This window comes from Aethalodelphis obliquidens, unplaced genomic scaffold, assembly GCF_003676395.1.
Source record: "Aethalodelphis obliquidens isolate GAN/ISIS:26980383/991018 unplaced genomic scaffold, ASM367639v1 scaffold53, whole genome shotgun sequence".
Taxonomy (NCBI): Eukaryota; Metazoa; Chordata; class Mammalia; order Artiodactyla; family Delphinidae; genus Aethalodelphis; species Aethalodelphis obliquidens.
In genome coordinates, this window is record NW_020837997.1 from 3,129,096 (window position 1) to 3,145,594 (window position 16,499).

General features: G+C 55.5%; 1 protein-coding gene across 2 annotated transcripts in view; it reads right to left on the minus strand.

Moving 5' to 3' along the window:
* ELL (elongation factor for RNA polymerase II) overlaps positions 1-16,287 on the minus strand; it is a 79,239-nt gene extending 62,952 nt beyond the window's left edge. For both annotated transcript variants that reach the window (XM_027084733.1, XM_027084734.1), the window contains exon 1: positions 16,127-16,287. In XM_027084733.1, the coding sequence (XP_026940534.1) occupies positions 16,127-16,261 (135 nt within the window). In that variant the 5' untranslated portion in view covers positions 16,262-16,287. The remainder of the gene's footprint in view (positions 1-16,126) is intronic.
* Between the last annotated feature and the right edge of the window lie 212 nt (positions 16,288-16,499).

Below are 16,499 nucleotides of genomic sequence, written 5' to 3' on the forward strand. Positions count from 1 at the left end.
GGAGATTCCTGGCCTATGGCTCCAACAGAGGAGCAAATGCCTACCTTTCAGAGACACCTCAGGCCTTGACTCTTCTGCTAGACAGCTAGGGCTGCAGCATGGAAGGAAGGCACAGACCCCACAACATGACCCCCATCCCGCGGGGGGGTAAAATGAGGTCCAGAGAGTGGTGCCACTGTCCAGCCAGTCCCCTCTCCCCAACCCGTGTCCTGCGCTGCGCTCTGCAGCCACCCAGCCCATGCATGGTCAATACCAGTGAGAGTTTAGAAACAATACGGCCTGCCTCCCTACCCCGGCCCTCAGCTGTCTGAGGTACAGAGCTCAGACATCCGGAACCTCTGTACCTAGGCCTGCTGGGTGCCCATATGAACACGGAGCAGTGGGCAGCCTCCCCAGGTCTGCAGGCTGGCTCAAAACCAGCCCCAGCTCAGCCAATTCGAGGTATCCTGCTTCACTGTCCCAGGCCTGGGCCCTGCGTCCTCCAGTGACCTGCTTCAACACCTCCAAGTTCGCCCGCCCCCTGAGCTAAGCAACAGCAGGGGGACACCCACTCTGTGTGCTCGCTCTTGAATGGCTGAGCCCCGGGAACAGCACCAGGAGCTCCAAGAAGAGGGCACGGAGGCAGAAGCCACGTCTGCTCAGACCAGCCACTCACCAAAGCTGAACTGTGCCCAGCAGATCACTCACTTGGCAATTCCTGTCACACGAAAGCATCCAGGCCTCAGTGAATTCTTACATGAGAGACCAAAACCAGGAGGAAGAGAGGCAGGTGGCAGGAGCTGTGTGAAGACCCAGGACAAAGTGCAATCAGAGCCACGGCTCTGGGGCACAGACCCTGGAGAGTCACCTTCAACCCCTGGGGAAAAAGAGGTCCAAAGCTTTGTGCATTTGTAGCATGGCATCAGTCCACCTTCCACTGACAGCCTGTGAGCCAAGCCCCGCATACCCAGGCACTGGCAGGCCCCATTCGCTGGCCCCACTCTCACAGCCCAGGCTCACCTGGGGGGGTCACTAACCTCACCTGCTCAATAACAAGAAGGGACCCTCCCCACAGAGATGCTAGATGGCAGGGCTAAGACCAGGGAGGGCCAGGGGCCACATACCATTAATCCTACACTCCAGGCCAAACACCACCTCAGAATCCTTCTTAACACAGCTCCGCTTCCTGTCAGGGCAAGCTGGCATGGATCACCATGTCATGTGGCTCTACAAACAAGGCTCTCGACTAGTGGGACGCTGTGCACAGGTAAGGGAGCAAGCATGGGCCTGGTGCGCTCCCCAGGGCAGGCTGGAGACAAGCTGGACATAGGCGACTAGGGCTGGTTGTCCTCATCCCACTAGCCAGATCCACTGTGAGCTGAGCATACTTTGCTGGAACCAGCAGACATCTGTGAGCATCCAATACCAAAAATAGTACAACCAGAGGAGGAAGGAACACATTCTTCTAGCTGTGGCCTGTCCCTGCCCCAGACATCTCCCAGCAGTCTCTCCACCCTGGGATGTCCCCAGTATGATCCCCCTGTGGACCTCCCCCTTGCCTCGAACTTCCCCCTGCACCGTCCCCCTGCCCACCCTGCCACAGCTCAACAGTCCCATCTGATTCTACAAAGGGAGAAATGACATCAGATAACAGCAAAATCATGCCATTTCTGCGAACAGAACCCAGAAGCTGCGGCCCCTTGGCAGAGGCCTGCCCAAGAAGGCCTTCTCTAGTGTCCAACTCAGAATCATCTACAGATGGCACTTGTCAGAATCTAACTACAGGTAGCACTCGTCCAGAGCTGAGAACGCTCCAAAGGTTCCCCGAACGCCAACCCCCGGGCCCCGCCTGAGGACAGCTCACTCCTGGGGAGCAGGAGAGGCCTGCTGTCCGTCGTCTCCACACAAGGGACCCATCTGAAACCACTGTCATCTGACTGTTCCTCATGTCATGAAACACATTCGAAAACACTGTGGGAACTGACCCCTTACTGGGCACAATCTCCCCTCGGAAGGTGACACCAGCCCCACTGTACACCCATGGAGCCGAGGCTGAGGGACGAGGAGGACTTCAGCCAGAGCCTGACTCGAATCAGAGGCAGACGCCCACCCTCCCAGCTCGGCCAGGGACACGCACACAGCCCTTCCCACCCAGGCTGCACAGTTATGTTTCCAGAGTTCACCAGAAGGTCACAAATAAAAAGGCCAGGCCCACTGGAAGCTGTGCCAAGCCTGTCACTGTGCCTGAGAAAAGCTGTTCCCAGGAAACCCAGTGACTCACAAGAGGGGCAGGAAGCACTCGGAGTCTCCATGAAATTGGGAGGGCAGGCAGTCCCAGAGTGGACACCCTTGGGTTTGAGGCTCGATTTATCTATGCTGATGTGACCGTGGGCCAACCACCATTCTCTAGACATCCCATCCATGAAATGAAGAGGCTGGACAAAAAGGACCCTCTGAAGCATCCGTCTAGCCCTGAGATGCCATGGCAAGCTGTCTGCCAGGGCTCACAGGGCTGCAGGCAACAGCCCAGGGACCAGGGGTCCCAGGCCTGAGCTTTCCCCCAGGACAGCAACAGTCTGCTAAACACACCCATCCCAACACTCCAGACCAACAACTGCAGGCTTCTTCTGTAAAGAGCCAGAGAGTTAATGTCTCAGGCTTTGAGGGCCAGATAGTCCCTGTTGCAAAAACTCTGCCACTGCTGCAGTGCAAAAGCAGCCATAGACAACACCACTGCGTCCCAATAAAACTTTATTTACAAACACAGGTGGGGGCCAGATTTGGCCCTCATTTTAGATTCTAAGGCTGACACTGAAAAAAGGAACATGCCATAACAGTGCACTTCATCAGCATCCTTATCCGATTCTGTTCACCTAACATGGTGGCAAACTACCGAGGCCTTGGTCTTGGGGGCCAACAGCTACAGCAGCAACACTGGGCCCAAGAGACCTCAGATTCTTCAGGGCCAAAAAGAGGGCCCATCAGTTCCACCACTAATCCCACAGGTAAAGGGAGCAGTCAGAAGGGCGATGTGGCACTGGCTCACTGTCAGGACCTTGAAAATGTGGCAGGGAGGGACCCACCATCAAGGGCGAGGCCAAGCTGAGCTTGCCCCCACTCTAGCCCCTGTGAGCTAGGCTGTCCTGACTCAATTCAGTGGGTTTTCCCCTTGTTGGAAATGTTGCACCGGGACCGTTAAATCACTCCCTCCAGATGTGGGGAGAACCACAAGGTCCACAGCAGGAAGCTGAATTTCCCCAAAAAGACTGCACTCCCAATGCAGGGGACTCAGGTTCCATCCCTGGTCAGGGAACTAGATCCCACGTGCCGCAACTAAGAAGCCCACATGCCACAACTAAAAACAAAAAAGATCCTGCATGGGCTTCCCTGGTGGCGCAGTGGTTAAGAATCTGCCTGCCAATGCAGGAGACACGGGTTTGAGCCCTGGTCCGGGAAGATCCCACATGCCACGGAGCAACTAAGCCCATGCGCCACAACTACTGAGCCTTCACTCTAGAGCCCCACGAGCCACAACTACTGAGCCCGGGTGCCACAACTACTGAAGCCTGCACGCCTAGAGCCCGTGTTCCGCAACAAGAGAAGCCACCATAATGAGAAGCCTGCGCACCTCAACGAAGAGTAGCCCCCGCTCACCACAACTGGAGAAAGCCCGTGCACAGTAACGATGACCTAACACAGCCAAAAAAAAAAAAAAGATCCTGCATGCCGCAACTAAAACATGCTGCAACTAAGACCTGGTGCAGCCTAAATAAATACATAAATACATAAACACATAAATAAATAAAACTTTAAAAGGAAAAAGGAACCTCCCGGCCCACTTACTCTCTTCAGGGTAGTAAGAGAAGGCAAGGTCACCCTGACCCCAGGGCAGCATAACAGGGTGGTCACCCCAACCAGGGTCCTCGGGCCCTCTCAGATCAGCCTCCCCTGGATGGAGGGAACCAAAAGCATGGGGGCCAGGGTGCACGTTGTGCGCGCACACGCACGCACACACACCATGCAAGAGAACTGGAGGCAGAAGCAGGACTGCACAGGGAGCCCACCTGCTGAAGTCCCCCCCCGAGGGCAAGCGGGCTGCATCTGCCCACTGGGTCCAGAAAAAAACACTGCTCCTCCTCCCCCTCAGGCCCTGAGGCCAGGTCAAGGGCAGGAGCGGGGTCAACGGTACTGGAGGTCTTGAAGGCTGAAGCTCAGCCTGTACCTGCCCAGTGCCCCACAAAGGGCAGTGCCTGACCTTTGGGGTCTCCAAGCCGCTTCCCACCTGGAAGAAAGCCCATTTCCGAAACAGTCCCCTTGTGATTCAACATGGGACACAAACTGCTGAACTCACAAAAGTCGAGTAGATTCTGCCACATCGGAGCTCATGACTAGGGTAGGGCCTAGCAGCCTCAGGTGCCCGCAGGGAGGAGCCCAGACCCTCCCTGTCACATGACCTCAGGGCCTCTCTTTGGTTTTAGGGGGAGTGGGGAGCACAGAAGTCTTGCCTTTGGAAGGGCAGGAAGTGGTGAGGGTGGCAGAGAGCTGAGCTACCTGAGCTGACCCCATGTCACACACACTCCCACCCTTCCCTGGCCCTCAGCCCCCACTGCTTGCCCCCCCCACAGGTTCTCCAGACCACCCAAGGTACGTACTAACTCTCCCAACTTAGAGACCCGGGTCCTGACTGGGCCCAGGCTCCTACACCGTCACTGCTATCTCAACTCATTACTGTTATCCTCCCCTTGTCACTGTCATCTCCACTTGACCACAGCTTCTCATTCAGGGTGGGGCCACACCTGCTCTCCCTGCCCTTCCTGTCATCTGCTCCCAGGGGTGACCCTCTCAAAATCTTCCCTCAGGCAGGACCTGAAGCCAGCCCAAGCCCACCTCAAGTGTCGGTACCAACATGCCTCCGTTCTGCTGGGGTCAGGTTCTCTGTCACCTTCACAGGGAACTCCTGAGCCTATCAATGGTCCAACAAGTGCCAGAGGCCCTTCAGACCTTAACTCTCACCAGAGAGTCACAAGCATCTTAGTACATTTTAAAGGCTCCAAGATCACCTCTCACCCGTCAGGATGGTTACTATCAAAAAAGGAGAAAATAGGGCTTCCCTGGTGGCGCAGTGGTTGAGAGTCCGCCTGCCGATGCAGGGGACGCAGGTTCGTGCCCCGGTCCGGGAAGATCCCACATGCCGCAGAGCGGCTGGGCCCGTGAGCCATGGCCGCTGAGCCTGCGTGTCCGGAGCCTGTGCTCCGCAACAGGAGAGGCCACAACAGTGAGAGGCCCGCGTATCAAAAAAAAAAAAAAAAAGGAGAAAATAACAAGTGTTGGTGAGGATGTCAAGAAACTGAAACCCTTGTGCACTGTTGGTGGGAATGCAAAATGGTGTAGCCGCTATGGAAAACAGTATGGAAGTTCCTCAAGAAGTTAAACATAGGACTTCCCTGGTGGCGCAGTGGTTCAGAATCCGCCTGCCAATGCAGGGGACATGGGTTCGAGCCCTGGTCTGGGAAGATCCCACATGCCACGGAGCAACTAAGCCCATGCACCACAACTACTGAGCCCTGGCACCACAACTACTGCAGCCCGTGCACCTAGAGCCCGTGCTCCGCAACAAGAGAAGCCACTGCAATGAGAAGCCCACGCACTGCAACGAACAGTAGCCCCAGCTGGCCGCAACTAGAGAAAGCCTGCACACAGCAACGAAGACCCAAAGCAGCCAAAAATAAATAAGTAAATAAATAAATTTATTTAAAAAAAAAGAAAAAAAGAAGTTAAACATAGAATATGATCCACATGATCCAGCAATCCCACTTCCGGGTGTATATCCAAAGGAACTACAAGCTGGGACTCAGATAACTGTTCACCTATGTTCACAGCAGCATCATTCACAGCAGCCAAGAGGTGGAAACAACCCAAATGTCCACTGACGGATGGATAAGCAAAAAGTGGTAGATCAAAACGATGGAAAATTATTCAGCCCTAAAATGGAAGAAAATACTGACACATACTACACCATGGACAAACCTTGAGGTCATTATGCTAAGTGAAATAAGCCAGTCACAAAAGGACAAATACTGTACGATTCCACTTTTAAGAGGTCCCTAGAGCCATCAAATTCATAGAGACGGAAAACAGAATTGTGGTTGCCAGAGGCTGGGGGAGGGGAACGGGCAGTTAGTTTTTAACGGGGACAGAGGTTCAGTTTGCGAAGATGAACAAGTTCTGGAGATGGATGGTGGTGATGGCTGCACAGCAATGTGAATATATATACTTGATGCCACTGAACTGTGCACTTAACAATGGTTAAGATGGCAAATGTATGTTATGTGAATTTTACAATTAAAGATAAAAAATAACAGGACTTCCCTGGTGGTGCAGCGGTTAAGAATCCGCCTGCCAATGCAGGGGACACGAGTTTGAGCCCTGGTCCAGGAAGATCCCACGTGCCACTGAGCAACTAAGCTCGTGGGCCACAACTACTGAGACTGCGCTCTAGAGCCCTCAAGCCACAACTACTGAGCCCATGTGCCACAACTACTGAAGCCCACGCGCCTGGAGCCCGTGCTCTGCAACAAGAGAAGACACTGCAATGAGAAGCCCGCGCACCACAACAAGAGTAGCCCCCGCTCCAAGCAACTAGAGAAAGCCCGTGTGCAGCAACAAAGACCCAACACAGATATAAATAAATAGGAGTGGTCTCAGCTATATATGGTTTCACTCTTAAAAAAAAAAAGATAAAAAATAACAATAGGGCTTCCCTGGTGGCGCAGTGGTTGAGAGTCCGTCTGCCGATGCAGGGGACACAGGTTCGTGCCCCGGTCCGGGAAGATCCCACATGCCGCAGAGCAGCTGTGCCCGTGAGCCGTGGCCGCTGAGCCTGTGCATCCGGAGCCTGTGCTCCGCAACAGGAGAGGCCACAACAGTGAGAGGCCTGCGTACCGCATAAAAAATAAAAATAAAAAATAACAATAATGAAAAATTTTTTTAGAAAAGGCTCTGAGAGATCCCAGGTAAAGACTGGGGTTGACTGGTCTTAGCACTCCCAAGGCCTCCTGACCACAACCCTGCCCCCAGTCCTGCCTGTCACAGGAGGAAGCCCCCAAGGGAAAATGTTCATGCATAGAGTGAAATCAGCCATGGGGTCGAGCCTTCCACAGGGAGCCCCCAGGAAGGGGCTGCAGCCGTCTACACCCACACAAAGCAGAGGAGTCACAGCTACTCACTCAGGGCTTCCCTGGATGACGAAATTAACCCCAACTTCCGGCTCAGGCACTCCTTAGCCCCAACTTCCTCTGGCTGCTCCACCCTCCCAGCCTCCCTACCAGCCTCCCTCCTTCAGCCGCTCTCTCAGATCTCACGCTGACATTCTAGGCCCTTCCTGGATGGTTTCACTTGCCCTGCTTCCCAAGGGCACCTCCCTCCCCATCGCCGCTGCATTTCTCCCGCCTGGCAGCCATCATCACCATGCCCTCAGCTGGCCTCCCCCATAGGGATGTGGGGACTGCAGGGTGAGACCAAGTCAGTCAGTCTAATCAACAGGACACGAAGGCCACAGGCATACATCCAGATGGGGAGAGAGGTAGGCCAGGGATTCCTCAGGCCTCTCATGCCTGTGTCCTGCCACTCCTGTCCAAAAAGAAGCCGAGGGGCCCAGGAAAGGGCAGGGGCGGACAGGGTGGCCCCTCGTTACTCGGCCTTTGCACACCTTTGCCAGGGCCACACTCAGCCAAGCTGGATGATGGAAGGGCCAGGAACCCCTCCTCACATACCTAGGGAACAGCATTCTCGAATGGAGAGGGAGTTTGGCCCCTCGAGACTGCCCTTGTGTGACTCCCCAGTACTCACAAGCTTGAGCACAACCTGAAGGCAAAGATGGAGCCACCATATCCCGGGCTCTGGGGCTGATTCCTCACACTCTGCCGGCAGCAGCCACAAACCCAGTGGGCTCAGCAGTCATCCCCAGGCCCAGCCGGACACGTCTCCAGAAACCCCGGCACGACCTCCTGTCCCTCCTCAGCTCCATCTGGCCTCTGCTCACTGCCTGCTCCACCAGTAGTGCCCACTGAGGCCGCTCGAGGGATCAAGAAGCGGGATGCATGACAAGGCCCAGCTCCCTCCGACACAGTGCGGTGGACTTCCAGGCAGGAAAGTGGCCAAAAAAGACTGGGGAAATCCATTTAATCTAGTCATTCTTTACTTTACAAAAAAATCCTTGACGATAGAGGCAAAGAAGTGGATATTTTAAATTCTGAAGGGCTTCACTTTCTCAGATCATTTGTAGAGTATGCGCGTGCGCGCACACGCGCGCACACACACACACACACACACACACACACACACACGGGGGCAGGAGTGGTCAGCATCCATACGTTTCGCCCATCTGACCTGGGAGGCCACTACAACTGCAGGTGTTGCTTCAACCCAGGAAACTGAGGCTTGGGAGGGAGCCGGCAGCCCGGGGCCCCCAGGCTGTCAGCAGGACCTGGCTGGAGCCAGGTTACCTGACCCCAACGTGTAGCATCCTTTGAGGGAGGCACACCCTTGTTGGGACACCCTCCCTTAGTATCTAAGACAGACACAGGGGCAGCAAGGCAAACAGTGAGGAGCCTGGGTTAGGAACCAGGGTAGGTGCAAGGGCACGTACTCGGGAAAGGTGTCCTGTGCCAAGCCGCAGTCTCCCTTTCTGAACGTCTACCAGGAGAACACCGATGATGGAGCAATGACGTGGAGCATTAACCACAGCCCTTGATCATCGGCGGCTCATTAATTTCTTGAAAGCACAGCAGTCCAAGGCGGGCTGAACTTCTCCAGGACCTCCTGTTATGGAGTGTGCCTGGGAACCCTGGGAAGTGCTAAGCAAGCCTTGGGCCCTCGACCCAATGTTATCTGCACTTGGACGGCGTAGCCCACCTGCTCGCCTGCCCATGAGGCTGACTTGGGGTGACACTGACAGCCAAATGCTGTCTCAGGGTGCAGCCCCTACGTCCATGCCCAGCCTTGGCTCCCCCAGTGTCCAGAACACCCACTGTCCAGAAACTGGTCAATGCCAGCACAATAAAGGAAACCTGCTATCCAACTGCCCCTGAGCAACGAACACAATCCAAGAACCAGAAAAAGAAAGGCTGCTGGCTTCCAAGGCCACCACATCCGTTCTAAACCGCCTTCAAATTGCACTGGTTAGGACACTGGCAAGAAACTCATGACATCCACACCCTGAGACAAAGTTAGCAACCCAGAAAGACACGGGCCCTGAAGCAGCATCACCACGGCTGCACACGCACGTCTTCCACCTCGCCCCACATCAATGACGATGATGCTGATGCTGTTCACCCACCACAGACCTGCAGCAGCTCTCTGATCAGCCACAGTCGCCTTTCCTCCAGCCAAGCGTCACTCCAGAGGTGACCATTAGCGTCTCATCAAGCCCTGCATAACCCGACTCTCACAAACCCAGCTCAGGCATGACAGTAAGCCGAGTGTGCAAAGACACTTCTGCCCTATGGCCAGAATCAGGAAAGGTTAGAAATGTCCACCTCCCCCAACCAGGTTCAGGTGGCAGCCCAAATACTTCTACATCTGTCCCCTTGCCCGACCCCAGTGGACCCCAGCTCAGACCATCAAAGTCTCCACCCCCAGCCTCCCCACCTCTAGGCCTGACCTCCCTGAGCATCCAACACCACAAACCAGACCATATCCCTCCTGGGCCTCAATTTCAACATAACAATAGTTGCACCGTTCAGCACCTGCAACCTCCAGCTCCACTCGCAAATGCACAGGTACACCAGGGATGCCTCTCACTGCAATTCAGCATCTCTGCACAGCCCTCAGTACCGGACAGCAGACTAGGACTAAAGCCACTAAAAAACAAAGTTTAGCACTGCGATAAAAAAGAATCGAGACCTAAGATTATATGAGGACACCACTATGATGTCCACTTCCTCTGGATGCAAGACAGAGGAAGGCGCTGAGGTGCCAACAACAGCCCATGGAACAGGGAATTGCTAGTGTTCCTCACTGAACTCTACAGCTTTTGTGGTAAAAAGAAAGAAACTTTTGACATGTGTCGCTTTTAAACAGGAGTTCGGTGACCCCACAAACTTCACAGACATGTGAGGCCCCCTCCCCTCTGGAAGGGTTGTGGCGAGTCACCAACGCACCCCTTTGACCTGGTGACTCAGCCAGGAGCCGCATCTCAGTGTGGCCAGGGAGGGACCCAGCTAGGAGGATATAATTAGCGTCAGATTCCAGTGCAGCCACTTAGTGTGGGAGCAGGAGATCTCCCCCTGAATGGTTTACTTGGACACCAGCTTCTTTATTAAAAAGCAAAGTGATAAAACTGTACATGGTGGCTGTCTGTGTCACTTACTGCACTACAGGTCAGAGGCTGTTTGCAGGGATTGTTCTGGAAAGCATCCCTGTGGTCTCTGGGTGACTGCAGAGTGGCCACGTATCGCTAGAGGTGAGATCTCGGACACCTCCAGGCCACGCGAGTCACAGACCAAGGAGAAAGTCATAAAGGCAGAGAGCAAGGGAGCAAGGCCCTACAAGTGAAGGACCTAGGGGAGGCAAACCCAAAGGCACAGGATGGATTTCCAGCCAGGCACGTTGAGCAGGGCTGTTGCCATGAAGAAGCAGATTTCCCAAAACCAGGGTCTGCTCCGGGACAAGAGATGCACGGAACAGGAGAAACAGTCTTGTTTTTCAAGGACTCCCCAGAGATGTCACAATCCGGGTGTGATGTCAAAACTACTTCAAGGGTGATGAACTCTGGCCTTGCCGATGAGTCAACAGAGGGTGGGTTTCCGAGAGCCACCGGCTGTTTACACACAGTCACCATGGTGAATGGCTGCCGGAAGCCTAGTCAAGGGTCACAGTGGCAGATGCGGGGCTTGGCCCCTCACACAGCCTCATAGGCCATCTGCAGAAATGACCAGCACTCACTCCATACCCCAGGTTGCTCGCCTTCCCTCAGTACCTATGAGACATGCGCCTCTGGGAGGGACTCACCCCACCCAGACCTACTGAGTGCCCACCTTGAAACACACATGCAAACCGAACCCCTACGTCATGCTCCTGACACCAATGGGCCAGCCCAGTCCACTCGGCCACCACCCTTCAGAGAAGGCAAAGCTCAAGGCCATACATACTGCATTCCAGCCAGATGCCCAGTTCTCAGCCCCATCCCAGCTGGGAGACTCCTTCTGGTGACTCGGCCTCCCAGAGTCTTTACCTGTTTCCTCACCTGAGAATTGAGAACCGCTCCCCACCACAGGGCTGACAGCCAGGGGACAAGATGAAGTAACATGTACAGCTCAGGCCAGCGCTGGCATGCAGGGCACAATCCACAGGCACTGGTTATCACCTGCAAGCTTTCTCAGGGGAGAGGGCACGGGACAGTCAAAGCTGGCGACTTCAGGAATTTGCATGGCCACTCATGTCACCAATGTTCTCGGGACCCTGGGATGCTGGCATGTCATGAGGACTTGAGACCACAGTGGGACTCCCTTTCATAGCTGTGGCTCAAACTCCCGCCCAACTGGAGAGGCAGCCTGGGCCGGTGAGGACAGTCAGCATGACCTCAGGCAGGCAACGCTGCCCCTCAGAGCCTCAACTGCCCCCAATGAACAGTGGGAACAATAAGCTAGCCTTCCTGCCAAAACTGTCAAGAAGGTGACACATGCCTGGACAAAGGGCTTACAGGGGCCTGGCCAGAGGCCAAGAGGGGCAGCGAATTTAGCTATTCCTGAAGACAGCTCGGGGACTTCCCTGGTGGCGCAGTGGTTAAGAATCGCCTGCCAGTGCAGGGGACATAGGTTCGAGCCCTGGTCCGGGAAGATCCCACATGCCGCGGAGCAACTAAGCCCATGCACCACAACTACTGAGCCTGCGCTCTAGAGACCGTGCTCCACAACAAGAGAAGCCACCGCAATGAGAAGCCCGTGCACCGCCAACGAAGAGCAGGCTCTGCTCGCCACAACTAGAGAAAGCCTGTGTGGAGCAACGAAGACCCAACGCAGCCAAAAAAATTAAAAAAATAAAGACAGCTCATATGAAAAACAGACAAGAAGCGACCTAGTTAGGGCCGAGTGGGGCAGCCCCCCAGGAAGGAGAGACAAACCCACCTCCTGGGGCCTCACAGTGGGAGGGGAGCAGAGGCTAAATTAAGGCTCCTCCTGCCACCGGTGGCCAGGCTGACACCCACGCAGCTAGCCCCTTAGCAGCAGGCAAGCAGCCCCCAGCGTGGGTCAGAACAGTCACAGAGTATTGTTGCAGACCTCCTCTTCCTAAGCCCGTCCCAGGACAGAGCCCTGCAGCTGCCTCCACGTCTTTACCTGGGCCTTGCCCCCTGCCCAAACACCCTCCCCAGCCCCTCATGTCTCAAGGCCTATGCATGTGCCATGCCTGGAACTCACACCCCTTCCCCCCAGGGGACCCCTCGCCCAGCAGACCTCAGCTCTGGCATCTCCTAGGCAGCGCCCTTTCACATCGCCCCATTTTATTTCCTTCCTGACAATGACTGCTGACAAGCTCTTCATGCTGATTTCTGTGCCACCCTGTTCATCATCTGTCTCCTGCCTCTAGAATGCCAGCTCGACTGAGGACTCATTTGGTCACTTATAAATGTCCAGCCCCTGAGCAGTGTCCCTGTACAGAGCAGGCGCTCAATCAGATTTGGGAAAATGTAGGAGCCCAGGCTCTCCTATAGTCTCTGCTCAAACCCCCAGGTGGGAACCAGCCCTGAGTACCGACACCAAGTGCTGAGAACCTGGGAGGGGTCAGGGCTGCACTGAGGGCCGCACGTGTGCCAAAGGAATCCCAACAGCCCTGAGAGGAGGAGCCAGAGCTCAGAGAGGGCAGGGCCCTGAGTCCGGAGAGAAGGATCTGGAGCTGGGAGGGGTCAGGTACTGGGACACTCATAATCCTAAAGAGAAGAAGGAACCAGAGCAGCCACTGGGATCCTCATAGCTCTGAGGAGGAGAACCTGGACCGGGAGGGGTCAGGCACTGACCCAAGGCCTCACGCAGGTAGAGCCGAGATTCAGAGATTCAAACCCAGATAGGCTCCAATTCCCAGGTTGTTTGGGCCCCTCCCTGGGCCCTCAGTTTTTCCTGAACAACAATATGCTACTCTTCATCAAAGACCTTTTAATCTGGGGAGGGGAGGATCACTCAGCAACAGAGCCCACCAAATCCGATGATGAAATACTCAGGTGGTCGAGGGAGGTGCCCCAGGGAAGGTCACTTCCGTTCAATCACTGTCAGGGACACTTCTCTGAACAGGCGCATGATGCTGTCTTGGAAAGATGGGTTGTGTTTACGCTTCCCCTCTCTTCTCTCCCGGAAGTAACCCATCACAGTGAAAAGGGAGATCCACGGGAGTGCCTTGGGATGCACTCAAGACTGCGTGAAGCCCAAGTCTGGACGGTGGCAGCTGCACATATGACTACATCTTTACCTTCCACCATGTTCCAGGCTGGTCACTAGGTCTGTACAAAGGCAGCTCAGACTCCAGACCTCTCTGCAGAGGGAAGCTGTCAGGGACTTCTCCGGCTACTCCAACAGCTAGGCTCCCAGGAGCCACAGAGAAAGTTTTGAAGGATGCTCCTCTCCAGGCCCCTGCCACATCTGAGTCTGTAAAAACCTCTTTGCAATTACAGTTGCCCCTTGAACAACACAGGGGTTAGGGGCACCAATCCCTGAGCAGTCAAAAATCCCTTATAAACTTCACAGTCGGCCCTCCATATCCTGAGTGCCGAATCTGCAGATTCAACCAACCGTGGGTCCCCTAGTACTGTAGTATGTGTTTAGTGAAAAAAAATCCACATACAAGTGGACCCGGGCAGTTCAAACCTGTGTTGTTCAAGGGCAACTGTAAAAATTTTGTAAAAGTAAAAACCCTCCCCACAAGTTGCCACTGGCAAACCATATAACCACAGCGCTAGAGAATAGAAAACTCTAGACGCTACTGACAGTCAAACATATGAGGTTTTGTTAATAACCAATACACTTCACTAGTCACACAAACAAGTTCTTCAAGTCGCCTTCCCCATGCCCACCACCCAAGAACACTGAGTGTGCCCAAGCTGCCCTGATTTTACTTCAGTCCACTACATTGCCCACTGGATAAGATTAAATACAAAACTGCCAAGTAACTTAAATGACAAGTCAGCCTCTGAGAAAAATGAAAGTTTGAGTCACCCCCAAAATTTAGCCCAGCTAGCCAAGTTAACACGAGTAGCTTGAGAAGGAGAAGCTCTTCGAGGGAGCCCTTTCCGGCTGATCAACACAGACATACACAGCTGGGCTCTCCGTGGGACGAACTTGAGTCTACAGTTATACCTTCACCCTCACAGGAGGAAGATCCAGCTTAGGGGATGTAACCAACACCCTAAATTAAAAATAGCAGCGTGACAGCATGAGGTGGACGCACAGGCAGGCCTTCCGGACAACTAGATCAAGGGAGGGCAGCATGGCAGGGAAGGCGGGGCTCCGAACTCACAGTGACCAGCTACCAAGCTCACCTTATTTACATGACGCATAAGCTCTCCCCCAGCTGTTTCTAGGAAATCCTGCCTTCCAGGGGAACAAGTCAGAATTGCCCAGGGAAAAAGACTCCCGGCTGGAATTCCACAAGGAAGGGAGGTTCAAGCTGGCCACCGTGCCCCCTCCTCCTCACCTGCATTGGCACCCCAGCCTCACCTTGGGGAATCCCTTTTGACAAGGTGAGAACTCACTCTTCCAGAAAGATGAAATCCCAGTTCTATGAAGGGGAAACTGAGACACGAGGACAGGAAGGAAATTGTCCAAAAAAGTGGGAAGAAGAGCGGGAAGGGTGGGCACTGGGAACAAAACAGGGGAAGAAATTCCCAGCTTAGCTAATGGTGCCGAACAAGTCCAGGGCAGGAAGAAAGCCACATTCCTTCCTAGTTAGTCTCTCTCCTCACCCGCCCGAGGCCCCCCCATCCCCAGTACACACGCGCGCACACACACGCACACGTTAGCGCCTCCCTGAACCTGACGCCAGACCCCTCCCCCTACAGCCACTGACTATGAAGCCCCCACTTTCCAGGAAAGGAGGAAAAGGGCTCCCAAACCACCTCCCCTCAGGACCTGACCACTGGGCACCTGCAACTTCTGTCCCAACACAGGAGGAGGGCGCCATGACACAAACAGAAATGGGAAGAAGCAGTTTCTGACCACGGGCCCCAGATGTGCCCCAAAGTCAGGCCTGAAAGAAGGTAGAAAGAAGCCTCTCCCCATCCCCCCGGACCAGGTGGCAGAACTGAAACGCCTCGAACTTCCCGAGATGGGCCCAAATCGGCCCCTGAGAAGTTTGAGTCAGCAGCCAGGTGCAGGGGCCAGAGCTCCTCCCCAGGTGCCCACAACAGGCTCCCAGCTTGGGAGAGGCACCATGCCAGCAATTCCCTCCCCAAAACACTCCCACTTTCTAAAGGTGTCCAGTGATTCAGGTTCACCTAGGGAGTTGGGGACAAGCTGTCAGGTTCTGCCCAAACTCCCCTTCACAAGAACCAAGAGTGAACCCAACTCCAGAGGCCTCATTGGAAAGCATCAAAGACGGCCCCCAAGTGTAGACACAACCTCCATAAACAAACGGAACAGGACCCCACAGATGCCCCGACAGCGGTGCCCCACTGACCCACCCTGCCAGCGTCCTAGACGTTAAAGCTGCTCCCCAGGAGTGCAGTCAGCCATCCCTACCAGCCACCCTACAAGGAGCCAGACTGAGAAGTCCCAAACCCCCACCTCCCGTGCTCGGACGGCGCTGCCTCCACCCCCTCCCCTGGTCAGGTGAAAAAACGAGTTCCTGCCCAGGTGCCGGGTAAGTCGGGAAAGGCCCCGGACGCCTCCAGGTGCCGACACAGACGTCCCCCGGACCAGGCGCGCGAGTTCGGGCCCCTTGGCCGCCCTGGGCCGCCCGCCAGGGTCGTCTCCCCGCGCCGAGGCTCCCCGCGCTCCGAGCCGGACAGGTGCCCACCCCGCGCCCCACCGGCCCAGGAACCCGCGATCAGCACCTCAGACGCCGGACCCCGAGCCCCCAGGCAAGGACGCCACGGAGAGGGACGCGAGAGGCCGACCTGCGCCCCGACGTCCCCGACGGCCGCGCCAAGCCCCGTGTCGCTCACCTGGCTGGCGCGGTAGCTCTCGAAGGCCCTCAGGGCACTGTCGGTGAGCTTCACGTGGAACACGGACACCTTGCTGCCGTCGCTCACTCGCCCGCACGACAGCCCGTAGCTCCGAGCCTCCTTCAGCGCCGCCATCTTGCGACCATCGCTCCCCCGCCCCCCCCTTCCCGGCTCCAGGGCCGGAGGCGCGCCGGCCACGCCCCACCCCGCCGCCTGCTGACGCGCTGCATTATTCATGAGACGCGACTGGCCACGCCCCCTCCGGATCCAGCGAGAACCACAATCGCCGCCGCACCCCCCGCCGACGTGCTGCATTATTCGTGAGACGCGGCTGGCCACGCCACCCTGCGGGCCTAGTGAGGCCCACAGTCAC